General features: G+C 44.0%; 1 protein-coding gene across 13 annotated transcripts in view; it reads left to right on the forward strand.

Moving 5' to 3' along the window:
- The window catches only part of LOC126915047 (uncharacterized), a 191,738-nt gene that overhangs the window by 44,736 nt on the left and 131,304 nt on the right, over nucleotides 1-15,698 (forward strand). For 11 of the 13 annotated variants that reach the window (XR_007710003.1, XM_050719348.1, XM_050719355.1 and 8 more), the window contains one exon: nucleotides 15,140-15,325. Coding sequence is in view for 8 of the 13 variants with exons in the window: in XM_050719355.1 (XP_050575312.1) it covers nucleotides 15,140-15,325 (186 nt within the window). In the remaining 5 variants the exon portion in view is untranslated. Of the gene's footprint in view, nucleotides 1-8,044; nucleotides 8,307-15,139; nucleotides 15,326-15,698 lie in introns of those variants that run through there. The other 2 variants (XM_050719343.1, XM_050719351.1) reach the window with 2 other exon arrangements.

Consider the following 15,698-nt stretch of genomic DNA (forward strand, 5'->3'; position numbering starts at 1 on the left):
ATATAAGCTATTCTACGATAAAATGGGTATCGCTTATTATTATAATGACTATTTTTCGCGTGGCATCTAATAAAGGATAAATTTTTTGTTCTATCGTTGTATTAATACCCTGGAAAGCGAAAATACGTCAAGTAAGATAGCCGTTCATGTTTTTTTTTATCGTTATTTATATTACGTATTACGTATGAACGTATTATTTTACCAGTGGTAGTTTGTTTTTTGTGGAAGGTACACGATCATAGAGAAAATGTTAAAGGCGATTCACGTTCGATCCTTTGGACGGGAAAAAAGCGAATTCACTGATTCGACGAAAAGTTAAAATTGCGATAGGTGAAGGCCGTGTAACCGCGAACAAAATCATTTATAAGCGTCAGAGTAGTTGGACAATGTTATTTATTCGACGTGACTATCACGTACGAGTCTTTCTCATTCGTTCGCGAGTTGATCTTCGAACACAGCGTTAAATTCTATAGAAGGGGAACGAAATTCGTTGCCAAAATACCGCACGTTTGCGAATAAGTCAAGAACAATGGAACAAAGGGGCATCTCTGTATCGAAGAATACGACTGAGAAACAAATTGAAAGCGCAAAAGAGGAAATTCGTGGAAGATGCAGCTGCAAACAGCCGCCATTCATAGCCCTTAACGGTCACTCGCTCGTTACAAGTCCCCGACGGTCGCACCCTTTTTTCCAACCATACACTCGCGTTTCGTACGCTCTACATCGCTCTACACCGACCAAAAGTTTCTGAAAGTGACAAAAGTTCTACGAGCGAGTTCGAATTCCAGTTTTCTAGAGAATGGAAACCCGGAACGGGCGGTCCACGTGGCGCGCATGTGCTCCTGTACTACGAGCTTTGGATTTCCATGAGAAACGTTCGCAAGCGGTAAGACGGAAAGTTTTCGCGTCGCGTGATGTCCGAAACAGCGTGAGAATGGCCATGGAGCGTCGGAGGACACTCGGCAAATACGTACAAAGAGAGCTTCCAGAGCTATTGTTTATGGAGACATCCGAGACTCGAAGAGAGAAACCAGTCCGAAGTTTCCAGCAAAAGTTCCAGGAGAATACAGGCCAGATGCCTGTGCTATTTAAGTCGACGATTCCACGCTCTTTCCTTCGTTGTCTAGTTCGAAGAGCGAAAAGACGCTGACTCTCCGAGTTATTGAAAACTTCCAATTAGATCATTTCGGTCAAGTATTTCATTCGCAAAGTTTGATAAAAAAAATTTGAGCGCTTCCGTTGGTAAACGTTTGAAACGTCGATCGAGCGGAAAAGCTTGAGAGAGAAAGAAATCGAGAAGGGGAAAGGAATTTGTCCGACGGGCGAAAAAATGAAGTAGCAACTGTTACGATCGAATTTCGCGGACCTCTATAGTTCGGTGTAGCACGGCGTGGACAGCGAACGATCAACGGTTAACGATCAGTCGCGAAATAGCTGTCGAGCGGAACACTTATCGTTAGCGGTAGATCGTATTGATTTCAAATCGTTCGTTATACCGCATTCTTATTACTTTTTTTTAACAACGTTGGTATTATTATTATTATTATTTGTGCGCGAATAAACGGATTTTTCGATATAGAGCAAATGTTTCGTGAAAATTGGATAAATTACATTTAAGCAGTTTCGTGTGAAATCAAGATTAAATCTTGATCGAGATTGCAAACGATTAGTCATTGTGATACCTTCTCACGCTTTCTGTTTGCTTAATTGGTAAAACGTAGTTGGATAGAAACATTTTCTATATGCGTATCGTGCGAGGGATCGATGGTACAGAAAGCGTGCTGACTAATAGAAACTGATAGAAACTAGTTCAAACGGCTAATGGAATATATGACCGTAAATGAAATGTCGAAATCGTCGAAAACGGAGTGTGCGAGTTAAGAGTTTCGTGCCAATACAATATCTGAATAACGCTGTACGCACGTTGTGTGTAAAATGATGCACCAAACACCGCTTGTGTAGAATGTTTCTCGTCTGTTTACTCGCGAATGAAATTTGATCGAGTAATACACGACTAAAAAGAGAGCAAGCGATATGCATAAATCGACGTAGAATTTTTTGCTGTTTTGTTCTATGGGAAGATGATCGAATCGCTTATCTTTACTCGAGAATTCGTATCGTCAGCTCGCGAAGCATCTCTGCTAGATTTCGAACGAGTAGATTTAAGAACGTACATCGTACTACCGTTCTTACGCGTTCTCGAGTATTTTTCCATTTAACGACGTGACAACTTTGCCCGCAAGTATAAAATCCTGGTGAAGTTTATCGGACCGAAAGCAACGAGGAGCACGTGCGCCAGCTCGTGGCCACAAGTCGCCTTTTATTACGCGTATGCGTATATTTATGCGTATATTTATTTTATTTCTTTTATCAAATAACTTGCACAAATTTATCGAAACAGTATCGCTGATTTCGAGTCGATTATTCGATACTATATATTTATACATGCCAAAGTCCCTACGTTCTTAAGATCTTGGCAATTGCACGTAACAAGTCAAGGTGAAATAACGCGCTTCTTTCGCAGAAGATGTGGAATTTTCCTGTCGTTTGATACAGATACCTGAATCGTAAGAAGGATTATACGAAGCAACAAATAATCGGATTGATTCGTTCTTTTCACGATACGACGCTATTAAGGAATTCGATGAAAATCGCAATAAATAATCGAATAAACGCGACTAACGATGCGCACGCATCAACGCGCGTCAAACGATCATCGTTATGTAGGTGTTTCGATGTAGCCGGTAAACGGATGCAGTTGATTAACATTGCATATTATTTTCAAAGTAACAAAGTTCCTGCCATCGATGTACGATATGTGTTTTTAAACGCGGTTACACCTGTATGCGCGAACGAACGAACTCTAATTAGAAGAAGATTACGGTTCTAATATATTTTCGAGTTGCAGATATTTCACAAAGACGAGATAGTAGTTTCGATGATATCTTATTCTTGTCAGGTTGAACGCTCATTTTCCAATAAAATTCGCGCCACTCGTGCTTTAACCGGTCAAACCGGTGTAACACGTATCGCTATGAAAAACAGCCGATTCTATTCGTCGCGAAGTTACACCAATTGTACACGATACGTTGCGCAATATAGTTTAGTTATGTAGTGGCGGATATATGTATCGTTGCGCACGCACGGTTGCATTCGTAATTTTACAAGGAAAGCTTAATCCAAAGTTGCGTTCTACTTCTGCCCGAAGCAACCACCGCTAGTTCTCGGCACGTAAAAGAACTTTGTTCCCCGGCGCTTTGACCAACCTGACAGGCACTTTTCTCTGAAATAAAATAACGGGCGCTTGCATACCTGCGCCCATTCACTTGCCCTCGGTGAATATGGATTCCGACCGATTGTGCCGACACGACGCGACAATGCCATCGAAAGAAAAGGACCCTTTTACCCGAGGTGTTCACCTGTGGCCTCGAATGCGCGTCGTCAGGTGTATTCAGCGCGAGGGACCTCGTTAAACGCGTTCGTCGTGCGCCTAGTATTTAGCAGTATTTTTACCGCCGAGTCTCTCTGCCCTTTATACGTCCTTTTATCGTCCGATACGTTCTCTTTTTATTTTTGCAATCACTTGGTTAGCCAACGATAAATATCGGTTACTTCTGTATCCCGTGATGTATCGCAAGACTTTAGAATTTAGAAAACCATGATCGTTGCTCGTGGTCGCGAGTGGATGAATAGCGTGAATTTTGTTGCGTACCTAACCGTCGTATATTGGATCCTAAGGAAGAAAAGACCAGAATCAAAAGTCGATCAGCAGCGATCAGTAGAGATTCAAATTTTACTGACTTCTGTTTACATATACCAGGTGAAGTAGGTATTTCCTATGTAATGTGTACTACCATTTAAAATTACTAGATAGAGGATTCGAATTAGTACTAACCGGATGTTTACATATACTAGACGAAGTATGTATTTCCTATGTAATGCGTAGTACCATTTAAAATTACTAGATGGAGGATTTGAATTAGTACTAACCGGATGAACTACGCTATAATCCAAACAACTGGCCACATTTTACTTCATGTATTACAGTTTGCGTAGGTTAACTATGTTACAGAGGAGAAATTTGTATTAGTAATGGCAAATACAACCGTTTCCTATGAGAACCAAACGTGCGCATACGTACTCACAACGCGCATAAGAGGTTTATCCTCGTGAGTTCCATTTAGGTTAAGCGAATCAACATCCATCAAAGAGTCGAAGTGACTTTGGTCGATGAATTTCTATTTTACAAGGAAAGCAATTACGTAGGTACGCTTTGCCATGGGACTATCAGCTTCCGTTATTTTATTATTCCGTTGTATCGTTTTACGCCGATCGACGAGCGAAGACGAATCGATAAACAGGATTTACGATACGGACTTTTCGTACGATTTAATCGCGATCGCGCGATACGAAGGAGTAGCAGCTAATGAGAAAAACTACGGAGAATTAGTTGCCATAAAGTAGGGCATGCATACTATGCATGAGGAGAAATATGGGAATTACCCTTTAATTACCCAGTATTCCAGATGCACGGAGATATGGATTATTCCACGGTTAAAGCGATGGATTCTTTGCGTCCTCGTTTTCTTCTTTATTCTTCTTAAATAATGGAAAGAAAGTCAAAACGTTCAGTTTGAACGCACAACGTTGACATTTTATTCCGATATTATCCGATTTAGATATATTTCGCGAAATATTTCGAAAAAATATCGTAAAAGATAGGTCGGAGCTGCCGACTAGAAAATAGTAAACGCTATTCAGCGAACGCGGAAACGACGCGTCAACTTATCCTGGAATTTTTTCAGGGAAAGAACATCGACCGATCTTTTGTCGTCCGTGAAGTTGCCGGCTACCGGACGAAAAGAAACGCCCGCTGCGAGGAATCGACGTGACGCGAAAGTTCGATCCGTCATGCTGTGTCGGGACCTTTGTTCCGTCGCCTACAACGACAGTCTCCTCTAACGAACTTCTCGTCGAAATTAACGTCGTCTGTTTCGCATCTTTCGCCGCTTTTCCACGCGGACTTGCCCAAACGAATTCTCGATATCGAGGAACCGCTCACCTCGGGCGGAATCGATCGTGATTCAGGATACCTGCTACGCATACGACGATCATTGCGAAATGCGAGTATCGTTTTCTCTAGAAACGCGAATCTTGCGATATTCGAAGGTAACTGGTGATCGATTTTCCGTACAATGTACGTACGTTTATTCGTTTTTCAGTTAGCGGAGTTAGTTAGGCAAGTTAACGGGTCAATTGCAAATGTAACGATTTGTCAAAGTTGTTCGAGGCGAGTCTTATATTACGTTACGAATTATTTTCGATTCCGTTTGCTCGTTCGTAATCGAGTTAGAAGAGAATTTTGTCATTGAAAGCGGCACGGCGTAACGGTGTTTAACGACGAAAGTTGTCGGGCAACTCGGTAGCTTCGAAATTATAATGTAAATTTCCGTTAAAATACTATATCCGTCCGACCTGGCCGTAAAATTGGACCAGACGCTACGTGTTTCACAATTTATCTCGCAAAATTTACGTCCGGCTTTTGCAAAACGTAGAACCGTGCATACACGATGTACGTACATGCATGAAAAACAAATTATGTAGCGCATTCCATCCTGAGTAGGTCATCGATGACGACCCATGGTATTCTCGAAAGTGGTATCTTCTTTGAGGCAATGCCTACGTTCTTTCTTCCGTTGCTCTTTATTCCCGAGGATAAGAGGATCGAAACGAGTTGCGAAGATCGTAATTTTCGTAATTCGCCCAAGATTCGGCAAAGCAACGAAATTTCCCTTTTATCGAACGAGATGTTCCATCTTCGAGGAGAGAGATATCGAACTTTGGCTAGCTAGAGTCTTAGCTAGGAATTGAGATCGTTTCACCGTAACGACGGTGCTCGACATCGGTGCAGCCTTTTATTTGTAAAACGAGCCACGTTCGGCCGCGTATAGAATTGCTGTCTACGGACTCCTATCCTTGGGCCACTGAAAATCTATTATTAGCGCACCAGACGCAGGTAGACGTCGCGTCGTTAAAACTATGAATCATCCTTCGAGACTGCTCTTCAGCTTCTTTTCCGTTGTCGCACGATGCTTCCCTTCGTTTTTTTCGAAGAAATTTACGAATTAGAGTCGTTGAAAAATACCACGGTGTTCCGTTCTCTGTAAAGCGGAGCGGTATCTCTCGTGAAATAGAAAATGCAATTGAACATCCAAGTGGCTGCTCTTACTATAATCTCCCGACGAGGAGTCATTCGCGACGCTTTATGATACACATGAGATAGCATAGCATGCATTTACGACGGATAAACGAAAGAGGTGCATGTAATCGACCGTCCCTGAAAGACAATATGTTCAGATTTTTTACGGATGAAGGCAAATTTGGATGATTAGTTACGAATTAACGACCGAACGAACTGCTTGTCCAAATACGTCGCGACTCGTTTCTCGGAAATAATTCTGAACGACAGCTTCCTTTTTCGCGCGATACGTAGCCGCGAATATCTAGCGCCGTCAACGTTCTTCCCGTTAAATTTTCATCATCCGTCGAATGTAAATCTTTCCACGAGTCATAGTTTGCCGATAATAATTCCTCGCGCGAACTCTCCAGCACGTAATTCTTTAAATTAGACAAGATATTCTTCGGTCGAATTATAATTTTCGTCGCGAGTGTCAACACGATATTCCGTTTATCTTGCGAAAGCAGCAAAATTCCACGGAATTAAAAACGCTCGAGTCACAATCCCGTTATAGCTCTCAGGGGACGATTTCGATGAAATTCCGGAGGAAAGAAGCGTTAATTTTCGCTCATTAATAATTTAGTAGTCCTGACGTTAATTCGACGATCGGCGGTCCTTGTAAAATTTATCCGAGACGACCGAAGATGCTCGGTCAGGGGTTAAGTGTGACGGACTTGCAACCGGCGAATGCCAGGATCTCAGCGTCGCTGCCTTCTCCGGTGCTGCGAGAACAGTTCGAACGAAAATTAACGTTACTTTCGAAAAGTTGAGGCGCGTTACGGGTTACGGCCCATGCGCACACGTCGTTTCTGCCGTATACACGGTGTGCCTAGAAGTTTAGTCTTTCGTGTGATCAAGAAAAACGAGTTATTCGAATCTGGCGTTCTTTTTCCGTATAGCCTCGGTTAGCTGCGTGTTTTACATAGAAAACAGGTGTAGGCGATCGACGAATTTTAGTCTGGTCGAACGTAAAGGTCAAACTGAATATCTCGAAACGAAAAATACCAGATGAATCGCTATTGTAATCGCCAGCGCAAACGTAACAACCTACGATACGAAATTTCATTGAATTCTCGTTCGATGTTTCTTGGATCGCGAAGCAGATACCTAACGCGTATTACAGCGATGTTAAAACGACGCCAAACGATAAGACGCGACACTCGATCGATCGAAACTGTTGAAAGCAAAAATCCCGATGCTTTATTTTTCGGCTTCTTTCGTTAAGTCGAAATATCGTTGAATTTGTCATTCGGCATAAGCTGTTTCCTTGCACTCGATCCTGCTCGATCCTGCTAGATAATTTTAACGATCCTAAGATTATCAGCCAATTCTTTACCAACGATGTCGACTGATTTTTTTTTTTTTTTTCGAACAATATCACCGTTTATCAATCGTAAACCGAGATATTTAACGGACTATTAATCAGTAGCTAGAAACTGCATCTTCTTTCAGCTTGGAATCCTTAGCCGTGCTTCCATCGAACCAACATGGAGCAACGTTCCGCTGTTGTTGCTGTTACTTGAAAAAGTCATCGCTCGTTGCCGAACGTTGGTTCAGCAAGGGGAAAACGTTCGTTGCTCGATGTTGCTTCAGCTTGGTTGGCATAGAGGGTGGTCGAGATGCGAGAGTAAGTAAACGTGACCGTGGACAACCTGTGTGTTTCGGTAATATCGGATCGTGATGATAGGTTGTCATAGGAGACGAACGAAGAATGACAACAAAAGAACGTCAGCTGGCCTGCCGTTGCCGGAACGCTGTAATTAGAAACCGGTGGAGGGGGGCTTGAACGGAGCGACCTGGTGGGGGTTGATCGGCCGCGAAGCGTGGCTCCTCTTCAGTCGGTCCGGAAACGCGGTCTACGCAGCACGTTTTTCGTCGTTGTACGCTCGCTCGTTGCACGTGACGCGATGTTTCTTTGTATGCGTGGATCGTTGTGCTCGTCGTGGCCGCGTCCGGTGGTCGTTGCGCGGTGTGCCAGTGCGTAAACAGAGTGAAAAAGGTACGTGGTTATGAGGGAGGCTGCCTCGGCCAGCGGGATGGTCAGCTTTAAGAACAACAACGCGGACAGGTACGCTCGAGCGCATTTCCGTGGATTCCCAATCGCGTTTAACGCGCTTCGAGCGCGCCACTCTGCGGCAACAGCGTAATACGACGTAACGAGAATATCCAACCGTTCGACGATTACGTTATGGAAACGAGCTACTCTCGATTTTCTTGGTATTCGGATTATTCGATTCTGGAACACGCGATTATATCGAAAATGAAACGCCAGCGAATCGGTTTTCACCAGGTGCTAATTATCTCTGGATTTGCTTAACGGGGCATTGCCGCGTGCACGAGTTATAAAATGTCCTATCTTTATCGCGCTCCGTTTCCGCATAGCCCGAAAAACACGGACCATGCATTCGCGCTTATTACCGTTTCGTATCGCGCAGCCTACGATTCAATTTACAAAAGTTTCGAGCGACTGTACTCGATAAATCCCGAGTATCGTTCGCGATAGAGAAAACGATGTCGAAAGATAATGCCTTTAATCGTGCTATTTACTTTTGATCTCGTCCAATAATACGTTTGTGTACGTATTATTACTTTGTTTCTTCTTACGGCTTACGATCGATTTGCGAACGAATGCGCGCAATAATTAGAAATTACGATGGCAATTAGAAAAAAAGTTTTTCTCGTTTCGTCGAATGAAAGTGTTTAGCGGTTGTAACTTCGATATCCGATTTTTCTCCTCAACTTTGGGTGCGTTATCGCGCCCAACGTCGAATTTAAAGTTCTCGTTTAAAACTCGTTTCGATCGTGCCGTGCTATATTTCGAAGGAAAAGTTTTCCTCCGCGTTGTTTCGGAAACTGGATTACGCTCCCGAGTCTAGTTTCTGATACGAGTCGATGCTTATTGCGAAAATGAAGAGGTTAGTCCTCCTCCGATAGACACGTATCGGCACTTTAGTCCAACATTTTTCTCCTTCGCGTCTCCTCGATACTCGCTATTTATTGTTTTCTCGGATTTATCTACGCGTTACTCTGCGATCCGTTTGATTCGCAGAACGGCTTTCTTCTTCTCTGTTTGTTCTCTGCCGTCGCTTTTTTTATAACTCAAGCATAGCTGATTAAAAGAAGAAAAAGTTGGCTTACGATAGTCGCGTTGCTTTACTTATCGCCTCTTAGGAGATATAAACATTTACGAACTTGTAGTCGAGCAAATCGATGTCATCGATATAACGTCGCACGAACCAACGACAGGATATAAATAATCAAGTTGCAAACGTTTTTATCGTAGGACACGGCTGAAATTCTCGTATATATACGACCCGTGAAGGGATACACGTACGTAAAGTTTCGGGTCAATTGGTTTACAAAGTATCGCGAAAATCCATTTTTCGAAACGTATGTAGCTCGATGCTCGGAACCACGCGAGAATGCGCCACTATCAAGAAGTACATGTCGGCGATAACGAAAAAAAATTTACGAAGGAATAATTCTTCGATTATATCAATTATATCAATTAACTGGGACTACTCGAACGCGCGTATGTCCCAAATATTTCCAAGTTGGAAGCGTAAAGTAAGAAAAGTGGACAGTTTTTCGATCGCGAGCGAATACGCGACAAAAAGTAATATTACGTCAGCGACGGTTAACGCGTTAACAACGCGCGGTTCGTTCGGCAATCAATTAGTCGTATCTAGTATCGACTAGAGTAGAAAAGAACCGGATCTCGACGAAACTCTCGTTTTGGTCGTACCCGAGTTGGAAATCCATCATCGACGGTAGGAAACACGCAGCGGAATAGCAATGCTTCTCGAATTTGGTCGGACTATGCAGGAATATCGGATTCCTTTGGCCAAGCTTTATCCAGGTACATGGCGCGGACGCGATCCGGTGCAACGCGTGACAGAGAGCGTGTGCGTTTCGCGTTTGTTTGACTTGGAACGTGTTGGAGCGATTCGGCGGTGGGGGTTTTCGAAAAATCTCGTTGCAGGCAAATGGGGCGAGTTCCGAGCATTGTAAAGTTTCCGAGGTGAAATTGCCGTTGGCGCAGCCGTTTCCGCTGCGATAGACCGCATTCCAACCGTGGTTCCAGGTATTCCGATTGGATCTTGAGGATTATGGCGGACAGTAGTAGTAGGGAAATCGCGTTGCTCGAATACGATCGTCGACAGATTACCGAACGATATCGATGCTGCGTTAGTTTCTGCGAACGCGTCGCGTCCCTCGATGAAACGTTATTATTTTAACCGAGAGAATGTTGCTTTAATGCCAGTTGCCAGCCCTCTCCGTCCTCCCTTTCGGCTGCGACAACGCGCTTCTCGAAATATTAACGTTTTATGGAAATCGGGACTACCCGTACGTGTTACGCGCGAGTTCCTGCATTAGTCGCGTTTGCTTTTTCGCCAAAAATGCTGGAAGATAGCTTTTCTTCGAATTCCTTCCCCTTCAACGGCACGTCCGGCGATGAAACGCGGTCGTAACGTTGCAGTAAATCCGGAATCCCATAGGATGCAACGTGCAACGAGTTTCGTATCCCTTCGCGGATTCCGATCATCGTGCGAATTCGTTTTTCTAAAGTTCTGCCGATTTGTCGTTGAGCGATATTCCGCGGCGGGGCCGTGGTTGGACGTCGTTGCCCGAGCAACGGACGGAAGAGGAACGTTAAGACCACCGCAAAGTTTGTGGCATTGGACGGACGCCGTTAAGGTCAAGTATAGAACGTTTCTTGTCTAAACTTGGCTACGGCGTTTCGTTGAATTTTTAGCAACCACCGCGAGCTCTCCGCCAGGGGCACCCCCTGAAACGCCGTCGTTTTGTCGCGAACGTTCGAATCTTAAAATAATAACGCCAAAATTAGAGTAAGAGGGTGTAACGCTACGTCGAGGTTTATAACGCGTGAGTTTCCATCTTAATTTATTGAAATCGTCGAATCTTTCTAAAGCTCGCTCGTTACGATCGACCAATGTCAGCAAACTTGCAAAGTGTAATGGCATTTTTTTATTACGGCCCTTGTTGGGAAACGATCGGCGGCGTGACCGCCAATTACCGTGACAAACGGGAAAACGGTCTTCCATCGAGAAAAACGTCGATCTCAACGACAAGCTAAATTTACTTGGCTATCGTTTAACGTTTCTGCGTTTAACGTCTACGGTCTACATAGGTCCGTACATTATGCAACTTTGTGCTTATGTACTCTGAAAAACGAACGGAGACGGGGCTGCGTAGAAATAATACGCGTTGCATATATCGAAGAAACGTGACGAATGATTCGCAACGGGGAATTGCGATTTTTAATCCGTCGAGCTGGCTTGCCAATGCTCGTTAAATCCCGACTTAACATCGTTCCACTCTTTGTCTTCCCATTGTTTTTATCCTACGGTCGTCTTCTTTGTTTTTCTATATTCGTCGAGAGATGGTACGGACGAAAGCGAAAAGAAAAAAAGAAAGAAGAGGTTCGATATCGTTTTTTTCCAAATTTTCCCTATTTTCTTGTAGGATACATTTTTAGTTTTTATTCGCGCAAGTTGCCATTGAAATTTGCTTTGCCGCGTTGCAACGTGGCGTGACTCTTTATTCGAGAGACAGAAAACATGCGGCACGCAGGTGTGCACTCGCCGTCTCTTCGACACAATTTCCAACACATTTTACTTCAGTTTTCAAATACAACCATAGTCCATAGTCGGCGTGATTTCTATCGAAAAACACGGACTTTAGTTCTAGTTTTAGAAAAAACTTTTCGAGGCAATTGTTTTTTTCTTAGCACGTACATTCCTACGGATTTTCTCTATCTTTACGTTTCTCGTTATCGTACGATTTGTATCGGAGGCGATGAAAATCAAATTTATCGTGCCGTCTACGTCCATATGAATTTCACCGTGACACGACACCGTAACGATATTTTCCGAACAAAGTCGGATTACGGATTAGTCTTGGGTCTTCGTTAGACGAGATCGTGAGACCGGAAGGTTGGCTTTCGGCGCGGATCTCTCGCGGCGCGCGCACCAGCATCCTGCGAGTTTGCCCTTCGTTCGCGTAATTAGCGTTGCTACGAGCCTCGGTAAAACGGTTATCGGTAAAATCCGCGGTAGTTAGTTCGACCCGTCATACGTGGAAAATGGCTATTCCCCTGAGCTTTATTACTCGGTCAAGCGGTACGCATCCGTCGTCCTTCTTGGTTTTCCCTGTCCTCTTTTTCCCTGTTAAATACGGTCTCGCGGACCATGCCGATATTGCTTGTGTACTCTCTTTCGCGGTTGACTTTGAGAGCGAAAATTGCGATCGAATCGCAGATAAAATAAGATAAAATATACGATAGATAAGGATCTCGTAGGAATTTGAATCGTTTGGATTCGGTTGGTTATGCGCGTCTGTGACGCAACTTTACTCCGCTGATAGTACAGGAGAGGAGCGTTTCGAAGCTTGTGTCAACGAGTAGAGTAGGTTTACTTACAGGGAGCAACGACTTCCAGTTTATCAGTTTCATCGAAATTTCGTTGAAACGTTAACGCTTCGATCGATGGCTCTGTGAAATTGTACCAAAATTATATTCGAAAATTAGCGTCGAAGCTAAGTCGTAGGGAGCGAATGTTTGCTTTCTCCGTGAATCGAATTAAGAAATTCGTCGTCGAGAACACAATGTTGTAACTTAAAATTCTACGTCGTACGTTTCAAATAGGAAGGAATCTCTTAATTACGTTTCCGCGAACGAAAAAATGTGAGAAACGTTAGGTCGCGTAGCGATGTTTCGCTCGGCTAAACTTTATACGTGCATTTTGCCTCTAATTGAAATACAGGCCCTTTGAGCTGCTCCTCCTTCGAGGATCCGCAGGTTAAGCTTGCGTAATTTATTTGCCAGGGATCTGGTTTCTGCGACGTTGCATCCGACATAAGTAGGCGTGCATTCGAGGTCGACTTTAGTAATTGCATCCTTTCGAATATACAGGTTACCGCTTTTCCCATTTTCCTGTTTATGCAAATTACGTCACCGACGTAAAAATCGACTCGAGTAAATTGCCGATCTATTCGGTTGATTTTTCAGTTTTTTTTTTAAAAAAAGCACGCATAACCGAAGACGCGCTACTATCTGCCGCCACTCAGCGGCCTGAACAGATGCAGCTTCTCTTTAACAGCCCTTCTGTCGGCTTTCTATGTACTTTTTTATCTACCGTCAACGCGATATCGCGTCGCTCGGCGTGTTTGACGTTTAGATAAGAGCCGAGCCGATGCGAAGGAGGCCTCGCCGAGCCCTTTTCACGTTTCCGTTCTCACACTGTTTTCCACGGAGACGCTAGATAAAATCTTTCGCTCGCTCCGATCGAACCACTACGATCCTCTCCACTACGTACCGCGTCCGATTCCTTCTTTTATCGTAAACGTTTAATCCTATAACTTTAACAACGTTCGAAAACACGAGTAAAAGCGATTCTTTCGAACGATACGGTTTCTCGACATAGGTTTTTGTTACGACACGAACGTTCTAGCGATACGGTTGTGTTCGCGTTTGTAGCAGGCAGTTTTAATCGCTGCAACCTATCGTAAGCATAATACAGCGATAATCGTGAAATCGAGATCGAGATAATGCGACGTATGCGTTTGAATTTGGTTACGTCACTCCGATCGACATAGCGCAATATCAAATATTACGGGACATGTCTTTTGCCAAAGTTGTTTGACGTTTCGCGACGAAATGTTCGTAACGAAGCCTTGCCGTGGAAGCCTGCTGTGCTTTTGTTACAATTTTGCAACTTTATGCAATTTTATGGAATTTTTGTAACATCGACAAGGCGGTAACGCGTTTCTTGTACGAGTATTTTTGTTGTTTCGTGGGAATTAACGCGTGGCCGCGCGTCGCTCGTCGCTCGTCGAGGGGATCGCAGGTGGGGTACTGTGGCGCAACCGGATGTAACCAGACTTTTTTTCTAGGTAACTCTTTACCAGGTGTGAAGTACGATACATTTTTTTAGAAATTGGCAAAGAGATCGATAACGATACATCTATACGCGCAATATATTCGACTTTGAATCTTACACGAGGAAAATACGTGATATACACTTGTAATGTTTTGAATTTGATCGTTGGAAAGCCACTCGAAGGATCAGGAATACGCGATAGCGTATTTCAAAACGTATCGTCCGAGACAATCGATGACCGACTAGTCTTCGAAACGGGAAAAGCCGTGTTCGAACACACCGATGATAAATTCGAACTTTCGTTCAATTTAAATAAGAAGCTATCAACCTGCGGATTTCTTAATAGAAGCGTGCGTTATCTTCGATGAGATTGGTAAACCGGGTTTCTCGATAATACGTTCGGATTCGTCGCGGCTGAACGTATCGTAATTGAAATATCTTCGATTAGATTTTATTACTCGGAAAGATTTTACGAATTATTTTCGAAGATACACGCGTGACGCTTTCGATTTCTCCTCGAGTATCGAGTAAATTTGATACTCGGGTAGAAAAATATGTACGTATGCCGCTTTCTCTTTCTATCTTACCAACCTGAACGTGTCCCTTCTTTACAGTCTTCTACCTTATCTGCTGGTGGTCGAACGCGCGATATCTCTGTAAAAAGCGACACTCGCGGTAGTAGGTAAAGTTTCCGCCAACGAACAAGGTAGAACGATCGGTTATCGGTACGACGCGAGGCTGCTCGCGATATACCAGCGATACGACCGAAAACGACAAAACTATTTTAACACGAACGAATCGTATTATCCGACACTGTGTTCGTATCGGCTGGTATAATTATTCGTAAACTCGGCTATATCGCTGTTACGATCATTCCGGCATTATCGTAGTATATTACTGTACGAAACTCTCGTATCTCTGGCGTTAGAACGTCTTTACGATGCTTTGTTTTATCATTTTACGTCATTTAGCAAATCGTGATTCTTTATTTGCGTTTTAGCGATCAGACAACGCCGCATCGCCATCTGCCCGGCACTCTGCGAGGTTCCCTGAGCTACTCTCACAGCCACAGGCATAACCATCTCCACAGACATGATCCACCGTTGCCACCGGCATATTGCACTCCACCTCCGCCGCCCACCTCCAGTTTGCCCACAGTGCAGCGTGGCTGTGCCCTGCATTCGAGGTAAGTCGCCGCAGCCAAGCCATCCTGTACACCGGCCTTAATTGCCATACATATGTACTCGTTGCTCTGGAACGTGTCGTACGACCGTTGCGGTCTGTTTCGATTCTCCGTGACCGGTGCCATCCTTTAAAACGTCACGACCACGCTGCTCTATTAATCCTCTCGGCTCTTCCCTCTTGCTTCTGTTTTTCCCATCGCGCGTACCAAGGCTCTGTACCAAGGTTGTACCAAGGGATGCGAGAGGATTGAATTTCAGGGTGCGACTCGTTTTCGACACCCGATACATGCTATACGTACCGCGGGACGCTCCGGACCCGATCGTCGGGTAATTGTTACGCGAAGGGTGGCGAATGGCTACGACCTACCGAAGCAA

Source organism: Bombus affinis, chromosome 4 (assembly GCF_024516045.1).
Source record: "Bombus affinis isolate iyBomAffi1 chromosome 4, iyBomAffi1.2, whole genome shotgun sequence".
NCBI classification, from domain to species: domain Eukaryota; kingdom Metazoa; phylum Arthropoda; class Insecta; order Hymenoptera; family Apidae; genus Bombus; species Bombus affinis.